A 13707-nucleotide genomic window follows, 5' to 3' on the forward strand; every position below is an offset into this window, starting at 1 on the left:
TGTTGACCAGGATGGTCTCGATCTCTTAACCTTGTGATCCACCCGCCTCGGCCTCCCAAAGTGCTGGGATTACAGGCTTGAGCCACCGCGCCCGGCAAGGCACATCCCTTTAAAACCAAACCATGTTTACTTAGCTTTGGAAGTTTCCTGTGGCCTCCCACAATCCTCAGGACAATTGCTGAAATGGTTGGTTGATATTTAACAGACGTTTTTCGAGTGCTACGAGGAAAGAAAGCGTCCACATTTTACTTCTTCATCTTCTGAATTATTTTCATTCTTACAACTATGACCTCGTGGCAGATTTTCATCCCCAACAGTAACATCAAAAAGAACAGAATTGCATCTGTGGTTCCCACCACAAGCAACGAATGTCAGATACGACTCTGCAAGTCCAATTTTGACCGTGGTCAGACTATGTCATTAGAAAATAAAAATTCAAACCCTACAACCCACAGGAACCATGAAAACAAAAACATTACCATTTGCCAAAACCCGTTTGTCTGGATTGAGCAAGTTTATACTAGCAAACTAAAGAATGAGAAAAAATTTATCTTGCAGACTGTAAAAGTTCATCTAGTTAAAAATGGGAGTATTTTCATTTTTAATTACCTTTGATTTGAATTCTTCCCTACAAAGAAATCTACATTAAATTGTAGTTGACCTTATCATAACAGATGAAAAACATCTTGAACTGACCTGTTTCTGGTTAGCTGATTACAGAACTACATAATCCATTCTTGAGTAATCCTTTCCAAATGGCCTATGTGACTGCTTAGAGAGCTTTCCAGCTCTGCAGCCTGTAAAATGACCTTAATAGCCAGTTCATGGTTATTGGAAGTACTGACCAAATTTACACAATGTCACACTCTTGGCAGAGAATGCCGCCATTCTCTTAATTCCAGAATAGCAGTGTGCCCTAACCATCACGTGGCATCCCCTATCCCACCGTAGAGGAAACTACCCTTCCCGCTACGTAAAGAAGGTCCCATCCATGAGAATACACCTCTATTGACAACGCTGGTGACAGGTATTTTTCATGGTCTCTCAAAGAAGAGGTCATCGCACTAAAGCACATACTTTTAGATCATTGCTTTATTTCACTATTGTTCAACAACAAAGTTCATTCCTCTCAAGGTGGATCTTGAATCATTCCTTGTGTTCTCTTCCTCCTTCTGAATAAAAAAGGTAATGAAGAAAAAGCCTGTACTTTTGGAGACCTAGAATCTTGATTGATGCTAATAAGCTTTTGACTGCAATTTTGTTTTACGATATTTCCTGCTGGCATCCTGGTGGTCACACGAGGCTCCCCACCCTCCAGTGAAGATGGCTGTCCACAACTACCACCATTGAAACCAAAAGTAAGTGTTGAAAAATGCACCTTGTACAATAAAAAAGTAGAAACCAATTCAATTTCCTCTTTTTTTTTTTTACGAATATAAAGTTTCTTGTAAATATGTACAGTCTTTTGAGCTAGTTCTATATAGCAGGAAGCAGTTCACAGATGAGACACACAATATACACTTTCAGGCCTCAAGAAGCCCATTTCTCATGAAGATCCTAAATGAAATGCCAAGACTGAAAGACCAATTTTCAGTGACCTTTCCAAATACTGTGGACCAAGAGACAAAAACTTCAGCAAACATTCAATCAAATCTGCCCTGGGGATGGGAGGGGAGGGAGGATGATCCCACAGAGTCCAAGCAACACATAAAACGCAACAGCAGGACATTTGCCAGAGGACCTAGGAACATGGAGGTTCGTAGGCGTTTCAAACAAGAAAGCACTTAGGTTAAGAAACGAGCAGGAAGGAGCCGGGATGCAGGCCAGGCTGCAATCGGGAAAGGGATCTGAACTGTGGACACACGATTGAAAACACGGTCGTGTTCACCTGCTGCGGTGGAAATGGGTCTACCTTTGAGCCTACCTAGGAGGTTGCCTGGGTTTTTGAGGCGGGCCTAAGAGTCGTGGAGGACCCAAAGCAACAGACGCCTTGTGGGAGATTAAAGGCAGAAATAAGGCCGCAAGTTAGCTTGCCAACTGCAAAGCCTCTAGGTTGGTTCTATACCAGTTGCCAGGAATTTCATACTCTAATCGGAGGCTCCAGGGACCCAGTGGGAGCCGCACTGCACCTAAGGACTTCCCAACCCGGGCAGAGCTGGAAGAGTATTGAGCTGCGGCTGCTTTCTCCAACTTCCTGGTCTTAGGTGTACCCCTAGGGAAAGGCTCGTTTGGGAAGTCACAGTTTCGTGGGGTAGAACCGCGCTGGATGGGGTGTGAACAGAGTCATCCTCAGCAGGCAGGGAAGTGTGAAGTTTGGAGGGGACATTGAGTGGGAGGTGGTGGTTTGCTGAAATCCTTCTCTGGTCGTAAGGCTTGAGCGTTTTTTTTGTTTGTTCAGTGCTACAGACTGCAGCTCGTGGTGGCCAGTTAGTCGGCAAGTCGTCAGAGGGTCTCAATTCGGCAGGAGCTATGGGATGGTAGTAATACATTGGCAGAGCAACCCAAGGGGGCAGCACATGCAGTGGACCGCCATGCAGAACTCCTGACAGGCCTCTTCCCCATCCCAGAGTGGGGAACAACATGCCATCACAGACAGGAGGTGGGTGCCCCCGTCCCCTCCCCGACCCCGAGACCCAGGAGTGCTGGGCTCCGAGCAAGTCTATTGCATGCTTTCCTGGCCAAAGCTACATGGAAAGCGGGAACAGCAGGCTGGGGAGATGATGCCGGGGGGGGGCGGGGAAGGAAAGCGTCTCGAGGTCCCTTGGCCCCAAGTCACTGCCTCCGAGCTGAGGCCCGTTGACCTCCATACATTCTCAGCTGGTGGGAGGGGAAGTTGTCAAGGCCATAAAAGGCAATGAAAACAGTAAACATTTGGCTACGATGTCACCCTGGGGAAAGCAGGGCCATCTATGAGAATGGACAGGAACAAGAATGAACCTACGTGGCTCAGGAGGTTGGCCAACTGACCGGGACTCTTCTACACTATGCTTCAGTAGCAAAGACCCGATGGTGTGATCTAGCTAAAAATGATTACAACAGGAAATACGTTGCTATTCAAATCTATTAAGAATTTTGTTGTCTTTAAAAAAAAAAAAAAAAAAAAAAAAAAAAAAAAGGGAAAGAAACCAAAAAAAAAAAAGAAAAACCAACCAATCCTAGGATCTTAAAGTATCTAATTAGGATTCTAACCACGTTGTAGTTATCATCCCGGTTGGTTTCCTTTGATGAACTAACTGGTACAGGCTAGAGCTAGGTACAAAAGTTTGTGAATGCTTTGAAAGAGTAACAAAGTGCAAAGAGATGACTGCAGGGAGGTGCCCAGGGCAGGCACTGAGCGCTGACAGCTCCGAAGAGCCTCAGCCACCTGCCCCTCCTGGAGACAGGGGTGTCCGTGCCGAGGTGGGTCTGGGCCCCGCTGAGCCAGAGGGTGGCTGAGTACGTGGGCGCTGGGGTCCCCATCAGCAGAGTTCCATAGTGTGTTTGGTGTTTTCCTGCAGATCGAGATGAGGAGTTGGTTTCTCTGGCTGAGATTTATACTGAAGACTGGTCCCAGACCTAGGAGTGAAACCAGGAGGAGGAGTGTTAGCCACCCGAGGCCAGAAGTTGCTGTGCTCACCTTGCATGATGCAAATGGGAATTTGCAGCCCCTGGGCTACCCCCTTCAGCAGTTAGCAGTGAGTGCTCGGCCAGGCAGCACCCACTCCAGAGCCAGCCCTCAAAGCCTGGGGTAAGTCAGGGAGTGAAACTCACCGGAAAATCCCAAAGCTGTGTACCTGTGTTGCTGTAAGCATCTGTACGCACGTACACAGTTTCATGGGTCAATCAGGGGGATAAGAAGCCATATGGATGGTGTTTCCTTCTTTCTGTACCAGCAGGTGAACTGCAGGTGGCATCAGAAGAAGAATGCCACCCAGAAAATCAGCCCCAGGTGGCTCCTTGGCCCGCCTAGCCTGCTGAGGAGGCACCAAGCGCTTGAGTCATCCCCTGCCTGTGGGGGCCCCTTCTTTTTAACACCCATCCATCTCCTCAATCGCGAGCCTAAAAATTACACAGATAATTCATGCACATGATTTAAAAATTTCCAAAAGTTCAAAGTTCTTCTGGAAGGCAACCACTGTGAACACTTTCTGTGTAGCCTTCCAGAAAAACAATTTATATATACATGTGTGGGCTGAGCGTGGTGACTCACGCCTGTAATCCCAGCATTTTGGGAGGCCAAAGTGGGAGGATTGCTTGAGCCCAGGAGTTCAAGACCAGCCTGGGCAACAGATTGACATTCTGTCTCTAAAAAAATAAAAAGGGTGGGGTGGGGGTGGGGATGGGAATTAGACAGATGGTGGCTTGAGCCTGTAGTCCCAGCTGTTCAGGAGGCTGAGGCTGGAGGATCGCTCAAGCCCAGGAGTTCAAGGCTGTGGTGAGCTATGATCATGCCACTGCACTCCAGCCTGGGCAACATAGTAAGACCCTGTCTCTGAAAAAAAAAATGGGGAAATATTAACCAGACATGGCGGCTACAGCCCATATTCCCAGCTACTCAGGAGGCTGAAGTGGGAGGATCCTTTGAGTCCAGGAATTCGAGGCTGCCACGAGCTATAATCATGCCACTGCACTCCAGTCTGGGTAACAGAACAAGACACTCTCTCTCAAAAAAAAAAAAGTGTATGTGTGTGAATCTATATGTATGTTTGAAAAAAGTAAAGCATGGACAGGATGCTGTCATTTGTGTTTTAAAAAGGAGAGCACGCAGATATATTTGCTGGTATGCATGGAACAGCTCTAGAAAGTGCTACCATTTGCCTCTGGAGAAGGGGAAAACATATTTTTTGGTAGCTATTATATTTTGAGTTATACACACATATCTATTCCTTTTTAATCACACACGTGTTATCCATTTGCTTAGGAAGCTATTTCTTAATGTACATTTTCTTCCTAAACTTCTGTGTCTCACAAAGTCTGAATTATAGTCATGGACTTCCTTTTTTAAACAGTGGCCCTGTGGGGACCCCAGTTCCCCAAGTCACTCCTGGCCTCCACAACAGACATGCAGGCCTCGGAACGCTGCCTTACCTTGTTAACCTGGGACAGTGGGGTCCTCACAGCTCCCGCAGGCAGCCGGCCCCTGCTGCTGTCTTCAAACAGCCTCCCGGGGGACCGCTCTCTCCGCGTGCTGAGCATCCGGCCGGGGGACTTCTCCCGCTCCAGGGGGCGGCCGGGAGACTTGTCCCTGCGCAGCTCGGTCCGCCCCTCACGGTAGCGGTGGGGTGTGCTTGGCTCTCGGGGGTGGCTGGGGCCTTCGGGCGGCGCTGGGCTGGAGGCCACACGCTTGGTGATGTGCTCGTTGTATGTGGGCGGGCCTCGCTTGTTGGGGCTGCTGGCGACATAAGAGTAACATAGGGAGCTGCGAGGTCACAACCCCAGCGTGGCATTTTCCGACTTCCCTGAGCAACCCCTTCACCCAGCCTCACCACTGATCAAGAGATTAGACCTGGAGTTCCTCGGACTCTGCTACTTTGATTTTGGTAGCAAAGACGGGGCAGAGAGCAAAGAGGCAACAAAAGAAAACCCACCTTCCTGGTCTCCGTTCAGGCTTTCATTTACTGAGCACCTACTGTGTGCCAGCCCTGTGCTAAGCACTTCACCTGCCATCTCTCATTATCTCATTAAATCATCACAGCAGCTCTTGAGTTATGAACAAGTATGACCCTCACTGTACAGGCAAGAAAATGGGGACGGACAGGAGTGGTTTGCCTGAGCTAATGAGTGGTAGAGCTGGGATTCCAATAAAGACCAGTTTGATGTCATAAGCCCCATACTATATCCTACTGACCTAGTATTTTCCAGAGGCTAGAAGGCACAGAAGGACATCTTCATCTAGGAGGTCAGCCTGCTAAGACCGAGAAGTCAGAGACCCACCAAGACCCTCAGTGCAAGGGAACAGTTTGGGGAAACCCTGTCCTCATCACTGTTAACTGACTTGTCTGTCCCACTCCTGGGCCTGGTGTTTGGTCGCCTCTCCCCACAGGTGGCTTTCCAGGAGTCTCTCTGGCACCTGATACGAATGCAGATGCTCAGAAGGTTGATAATTCTCAGTCATGGTCATAAGACGACCGAGAGATACAGGGGTCAGGCCTGATATAGTCAGGAAACTGAGCAGGGCAGACAAAAACAGTAGAGTGGGCTCAGAAAATGTCCCAGGCCCCAAAGGTTAATCATTAGTAACCAAACAGTTGAAAACACTGGGATCTTTTTGTATGACCCAACTCAACCCTCCACCCACTCCTGGCCTGGATATTTCAAATGAAGATTTCAGCAGACCCAAGGCCCAAACTCCATCTCTGAAGATATAGTAAGACCCAAAAACACAATGTGGCCTTCTGAGTCCATTCTTTCCCACCTTTGACAAGCTGAAAAAGTACTAGGGTCCCTGTTATCTTAGCATAATTTGTGCTTGGAAAAGACCCTACTTAAAATGGGGGAAAAGTTTATGGTGAATATTACTTGAAAACATATTTTGTTTAATTGAGGCTTTATCTTACTTAGAAAACAAACTTATTTTATGCTAGATATTTTTAGTATTGAAATTACAATGCAATTACACGCTGATTCCAAAAATGAACCAAGTATGAATCACAGAATGATTTGTTTTGGGCTAATTCTCTCAACAAAATTGTTGCTAACATGCTCTGACATCAACGTTGGACACATTGGACTTTTGCACTAAGATCCTAAAGAAGGCTCTTCAAAAACATTAGAAAAAGCTGGGCATGGTGATGCATGCCTGTAATCCTAGCTATTAGGAAGGCTGAGGAAGGAGAATCACTTGAGCCCAGGAGTTCGAGACCAGCCCGCACGATATGGCAAGACCCTGCTTCTTAAAAAGTAAAACTAAAAATTAAAAAAAAAAAAAAATTAGAGCATCTGTGGTTTTCCCAAAGGACTATCGTAATCCTTGATATTTAAATCCTTCTCTTTGGAAGAGGCTATCATTTTATCAACTTGTTCATTTTTTTCTTCAATTATTGGTCTAACTATCAGAGCCGCCTCTGTCAATGTCCATAATTGAGAAGCAACAGCAAAGACAGTGTCCCACTGTGAAGGACAGACTCTAGAACAGGCTTGAGGGCCAAATCCGGAAGACGCCTGCTTTTATAAATAAAGTTTTATTGGAATGGAGCCATGCCCATCTGGTTATGCATTGTCTTACAGCTGCTTCCGCATGGCCACAACAGGGTAGAGCAGCTGAGACAGAGACCATATGGCTCACAAAGCCAAAAATACCGCCTAGACCTGTACAGAAAAAGTTTGCCAATTCCTGCTCTACAGTAAAACACAGAGGTTGGTGTGCAGAGATAACTTCATAGGGGCTTAGTTCACAGTGAACAGTTTCATGCCACGCTCTTGGTTTCCCATGCAACTCTTAACGTTGGGAGATTCAGACAGCAAATGCTCAGAAGGCCAGAACTCCTGTCTGTGCAGCAGTAAGATTTAAGATAACTCAGATTTCAACATCTTGAAATCAACGTTTATATTCATCTCTAGCCATATGGCTTTGAAATCTGGAGGACAAATAAAAAAATAAATTTTGAATAGCAGAACTACATTAAGCCTACTGGTAATGGAAGAGAAATGATACGATGTGTCCACAGGGCTATCATAAAACAAATGAGAGTCCTCACTGCCCAGGGGAAGAAGTATTGCTCAAGGAAGGCCATTGAGGTCGTCAGCTGAGATTAACGGAAGGAAGGAACACACCCATCATTCCAAGCCAAGTGGGCAGTCTTCCATCTCCTTATCCATTAATGATCCATAATCTACCACATCAATTTTATGGTTTTTTTGGCAAAGAGTTACATTTCCTGCCCTGCTTAACAGACCAAGGCAACGAAGCCTGCAGCGAATTAGACCCAGCCAAGCTGGCCTTCTACATTCTCAACTGCCCGAAGAAGCCAGCAACCAAAAGATCGTTCTATAAGCCGAGAGATAAGTAACTACTGATTTTCCAGACATGCCTGGCAGCCATGGGAAAGCAAACACGTTTCTGCCCCTCATTCCTAGGAACTGGAACTGTGTGGACCACACAGTAAGCAACTGCTTTGAGAGACTGTGGTCTCAAAAGCAAGGTGCCTCGCCACCTACCTACTGAGACAACGGAGGAAAAAAATCTAATTACAATACTTCAATCTGTTTCTGGCATGACTTGGGAACTACTTAAAGAAGATCTAGACATTTTCAGGGGAGGACTGTGGCGCGCTAGGCAGGCACTCTTGAGGCAGGACCAAGCCAAGAGTTAGGAGCATTTAATTATTGGCACTTCTGGTTTTTCAGCAAGTTCCTCGGGTTAAAACCTCACTAACCAGACATTTCAGATTAATTCCTATACATCCACAAAAGAGAGAGTACTCATTAGGGCAGTCTTGCCCAAGGGCTTAGTATTCTGTAATATTAGCTGTGGTTCTTCCACCAAATTATGGGCCCCTGGAATATATAAGAAGAAGGCTTTCTACACATGTATTAAGAATGTTTTCTTAATACATAAGAAGAATGTGTCTCAGCCACACGGTACAGGGTCCACATAACTATTTATAGGGTAGACACACAGGACTGGTAAACCCGTCCAGAAGATTATCTTAGATCATTTTATTATTCACTGGGGTAAATAACCTCAGGCCTTCTTTGCAGGCCAAGGTTTCAAACTTCCTATACCTTGAGCTGGATCTGGCCCCCAGCACTGTGTCAAAAGGAGGCCCGTCCCACTTCCACACGCAGCTGGTAGGACTGCAAACAGGAGAAGCCTTCAGGGCAGAAAACTCCACACTGTCCATCAGATTTACAAATGCACATCAGCCATCACCCATTCATTCCTTGCCTAGGAATTTATCCTACAGATAGATTCCTCGGCATGTAAAATGATGTAAGGAGAAAGTCATTTACTGCAGCAACAGACTGGAAACAACTCAGACAGCCATTGACGAAGAAGCAGTTAAACAAATTCCTTCCTGGGAAGGAATGTGATGCGAGCATCTAGGGAAAAATGAATGAAGAAGTACTTCTCACACTGACATGGAGCAATCTCCAAGACACATCAAGGCACAGGAGAGTATACAGAATATGCTGCCGCTTGTATTAACAAGGAGGGGCAGGCCAAGCGTGGTGGTTCATGCCTGTAATCCCAGCACTTTGGGAGGCCAAGACAGGCGGATCACCTGAGGTTGGGTGTTCAAGACCAGCCTGGGCAATGCAGTAAAACCCCATCTTATTAAAAATACAAAAATTAGCCGGGCATGGCGGTGCATGCCTGTAATCCTAGCTACTTGGGAGACTGAGGCAGGAAAATCGCTTGAACCCAGGAGACAGAGGTTGCGGTGAGCCAAGATCATGCCATTGTACTCCAGGCTGAGCACCAAGAGCGAAACTCGGTCTCCAAACAAACCAAAAAAAAAGGAGGGGAGGTCATGTGCAGTGACTCACACCTATAATCCCAGCACTTTGGGAGGCCAGGGCAGGCAAATCGCTTGAGCCCAGGAGTTCAAGACCAGCCTGGGCAACGCGGCGAAACCCAGTCTCTACGAAAAATAGCCAGGTGTGGTGGCAGGAGCCTATAGTCCCAGCTACTTGACGGGGAGCTGAAGTCGGGGGATCTCTTAAGCCCGAGAGGCAGAGGTTGCAGTGAGTCAAGATAGCGCCGCTGTACTCCAGCCTGGGCACAGAGTGAGACCCTATCTCAAAACCAAAAAAGGAGGGGAAGGGCACTTCCAGAATGCCACAGTAAGGACCTCTGACAACCTGTTTCTCCATAAAAGCAACAAGGTCACTGGCAATTATCAAAATCAATTTTTCAGAGCTCTGGAAATTAACCCTAGCCCTGTAAGTGGTCACTCTCGCGGCAGGATAGAAAAGAGTCACGGGCACATGATTATTGGGCACCTCTGCTTTTCCAGCAAGTTCCTGGGATCAAAACCATGCTGAATAAATGTGTTGCAAGAAAGGCCTGCAACAGTCCAAACAGTGTTTATGCAAGGCAAACAAAGGAATCTCAGCAAGAGCTGAAAGTTTTGTGACATTTTAACTTGCCCTATACCCACTCCCCTCTCCCCAGATCTGCAGTAGAATTGAAACCAATGTCCTTGGACCCACAGTAGCTGTGAAACCAGAAGTCTAGTAGCCACTGGAGGGAGCAGATCAGGATCAACGCTCCCCAGATGCCCCATCCCCAGAAAACTGTCGCTATCTGACCTGCCTAGCTACACTCCCTGGAAAAGGCCCACTCTCAGGGCATTGGATCTGCCTCTGTCCATTTGTTTGTACAGTTGTCCCTTGGTGGCCTGGGGAACTGGTTCTAGGACTTCCTGTGGACCAAAATCTGTGGATGCTCACGTCTCTTATATTAACTGGTGTAGGGCCAGATGCAGGTTCATGCCTATAAACCTAGCACTTTGGGAGGCTGAGGCAGGTGGATCACTTGAGTCCAGGAGTTTGAGACCAGCCTGGGCAACATGACGAAGCCCCATCTCTACAAAAAATACAAAAATTAGGGCTGAGAACAGTGGCTCACGCCTGTAATCTCAGCGCCTTGGGAGCCTGAGGCGGGCAGATCACGGGGTCAGGAGTTCAAGACCAGTCTAACCAATATGGTGAAACCCCATCTCTATTAAAAATACAAAAAATTAGCCGGGCATGGTGGCAGGTGCCTGTAATCCCAGCTGCTCAGGAGGCTGAGGCAAGAGAATCGCTTGAACCTGGGAGGCAGAGGTTGCAGTGAGCAGAGACTGCACCACTGCACTCTAGCCTGGGCAACAGAGTGAGACTGTGTCTCAAAAAACCAAAACAAAACAAATCAAATCAAAACAAATTACCCTGGTGTGGTGGCGCATGCCTGTAATTCCAGCTACTCAGTAGGCTGAGGTGGGAGGATCACCTGAGCCCAGGGAGGTCGAGGCTGCAGTAAGCTGTGATCGTATCACTGCGTTCCAGCCTAGACAACGGAGACCGTGTCTCAAAAAGGGAGGGTGGGGGGCATTTGCATATAACCTACACACATTCTATTGTATACTTTAAATCGTCTCTAGATTACTTATAACACCTAATACAATGTAAATGCTCTGTTAATATTAGGGAATAATAACAATTTGTAAAAGCCTGGACATGTGCAGTACAAACAATTATTTTTTCAAATATTTTCAATCTGTGGTATGTTGAATCTACAGAGGCATAACCTATAGATGGAGAAGGCTGGATGTACAGGCATAAAGGATCTGTAAATGGAAACATGAAAACTTCAAAAAATTGGTTCCTTCCCGGGTGGGGATCTCAGGAGAGTTAGGAGGCAAGAGAAAGCCAGAAGAGAGGCTCTATGCTGGACATCCTTTTTATCGTTTGAATTCTGTGCCCTGTGATTGGATTATCAATTCAAAAAGAAAAAAGTAAAATTTTTAAAATAAAATGTAAAAAGTATGCCTTTTACAAAGAGACCTTTTCTTGCAACATGTTTGTTCAGCATGGTTTTGATCCCAGGAACTTGCTGGAAAAGCAGAGGTGCCCAATAACCATGTGCCCGTGACTCTTTTGGTTCCATCCTGCCTCGAGAGTGACCGCTCACAGGGCTAGGGTTAATTTCCAGAGCTCTGAAAAGTTGATTTTGATGATTGCCGGTGATCTTGTTGCTTTTATGGAGAAGCAGGTTGTCAGAGGTCCTTGCTGTGGCATTCTGGAAGTGCCCTTCCCCTCCTTTTTTGGTTTTGAGATAGGGTCTTCCTCTGTGCCCGGGTTGGAGTATAGTGGAGTGATCTTAGCTCACTACAACCTCCGCCTCCCGGGCTCCAGCAATCCTGCCACCTCAGCCTCCTGAGTAGCTGGGACTACAGGCACACACCACCATACCTAGCTAATTCTTGTATTTTTTGTAGAGATGGGGTTTCACCACGTTGCCCAGGCTGGTCTTGAACTCCTGGGTTCAAGTGATCTACCCGCCCTGGCCTCCCAAAGTGCTGAGATCATAGGTGTCAGCTACTGCACCGCCTCCCCTCCTTTCTAATACAAGCGGCAGCATATTCTGCATACTCTCCTGTGCCTTGATGTGTCTTGGAGACTGCTCTGTGTCAGTGTGAGAAGTAGTTAGTTCTTCATTCATTTTTCCCCGGATGCCTGCATCACATTCCTTCCTGTGCTGTACTTCAACTTACTTAACTGCTTCTTTGCAAACGGCTGTTTCAGTCCAATCCTGTTCAGGAGGTCTTGCATTCCAGGGAAGGCACCAGCTGCCTGGGAGTCTCTGGCCTGCTCTCACCGCCTCACACCTGTGGGCCTCTAGGCATGGCATGCCTTCCCTCCCACCTGAGCACCCCTCACTGGTTCCCCTGCCCCCACCTCATATCGATGGGAAATCCTCCCTCACTTCCACATCCAGGCTTTAAACCACCCCACCAGAGCCTCATTTGTCCATGCTCTAATCTGATTGCTGGCATCTCTCTCCCACTGGGCTGTGAGTGCCATCAGGGAGGGGCAATGTCTGGTTTATTCACCATTATTCCTCTCCCACAAGTCCAACAGCTAGCACCACAAAATACCTGCGAAAGTAATTGATGCCCTATGTACACTCCATTTCTCATCGAGCCAATGAAAATACCCATGAGAGAAAGATCAGACCTCTCCCCTCTGACTTTTACAAGGTGTTATTTTCTAACCCTCCTGATGCTCACAATGATCAGTGTCATTTCAGTGCCACAGATCGCAAACAAATGAGTGGTTTGGGCTTAAGGACAAAGTGGCAATTGGGAATCATTCAACATTTCCTTCTGCCTTGCAGAAAAGCATGCTGGCCCAAGTAATGAGGAAGAGGAGAATCTGGTTACCTGCGGGAGGTGGAAGGGCCCCGGTGGTGTTCAGTTCCGGACTCCTTCACGAGGTTTCCCTTGCAGCAAATGACCCGTAATTTATCCTGGTATGAGGACGCCAGGTAAATCGCTCCCGAGGAGATCGCAGGGCCCAGGTAGCGCGGGTTCGGAATGTCCAGATACGCTCGGGCAGGGGTCCTGCAGAGTCCCAGAGTTCCAGTTACCTTCATTGCTAGGTAGGTTAGGAAGGGTGCAGCCAGCCCCGACACCTGCCCCAACAGCTAAGGTTTTCCAAGCATGGGAGGACAATGCTTACCCTGCCGAGGAGCGTGCCTGGATCTCAATTACTTCGAGTGAGTTGAAGTGGGTCACAAACAGATAGGGTTCTCTGTAGGCTGTGTGATCACCATGCAGGAAGAGTGTGGGCCAAAGAATGATGAAAAGAGGGAAAATCAAAATCTAGCTGCAATGCATTCTTTGACCCAGTAATCCCATGTAAAGCAATTCACCCAACAAATACATATCAATGGGCCAGAATAACCATGCATGTGTGAGGATATTCACTGCCGTGTAGTTTGTTACAGCAGAAGATGGAAAACAACTCAAGTGTATAGTGTAGGGGATTGGTTAAATAAATTTTAATACATCTGGCTGGGCATGGCGGCTCATAATCCCAGCACTTTGGGAGGTCAAGGCAGTTGGATCACCTGAAGTCAGGAGTTCAAGACCAGCCTGGCTAACATGGTGAAACCCTGTCTCAACTAAAAATACAAAAAATTAGCTGGGTATGGTGGCATGTGCCTGTAATCCCAGCTAATCGGGAGGCTGAGGCAGGAGAATTGCTTGAACCTGGGGCTGTGGGGAAGTTGCAGTGAGC

At 47.2% G+C, this 13707-nt stretch overlaps 1 protein-coding gene across 8 annotated transcripts in view; it reads right to left on the reverse strand.

Annotated features, from left to right (window-relative positions):
• Positions 1 to 1074: 1074 nt before the first annotated feature.
• Positions 1075 to 13707, reverse strand: part of CIT (citron rho-interacting serine/threonine kinase) — a 193793-nt gene continuing 181160 nt past the window's right edge. For 3 of the 8 annotated variants that reach the window (XM_017510218.2, XM_017510211.2, XM_017510214.2), the window contains 4 exons: positions 13147 to 13225; positions 12849 to 13028; positions 5068 to 5371; positions 1075 to 3555 (listed from right to left, as the gene is read on the reverse strand). In XM_017510218.2, coding sequence (XP_017365707.1) covers positions 3532 to 3555; positions 5068 to 5371; positions 12849 to 13028; positions 13147 to 13225 — 587 coding nt within the window. In that variant the 3' untranslated portion in view covers positions 1075 to 3531. The remainder of the gene's footprint in view (positions 3556 to 5067; positions 5372 to 12848; positions 13029 to 13146; positions 13226 to 13707) is intronic. The other 5 variants (XM_017510219.2, XM_017510213.2, XM_017510212.2 and 2 more) reach the window with 4 other exon arrangements.

Source organism: Cebus imitator, unplaced genomic scaffold (genome assembly GCF_001604975.1).
Source record: "Cebus imitator isolate Cc_AM_T3 unplaced genomic scaffold, Cebus_imitator-1.0 Scaffold434, whole genome shotgun sequence".
NCBI classification, from domain to species: Eukaryota; Metazoa; Chordata; class Mammalia; order Primates; family Cebidae; genus Cebus; species Cebus imitator.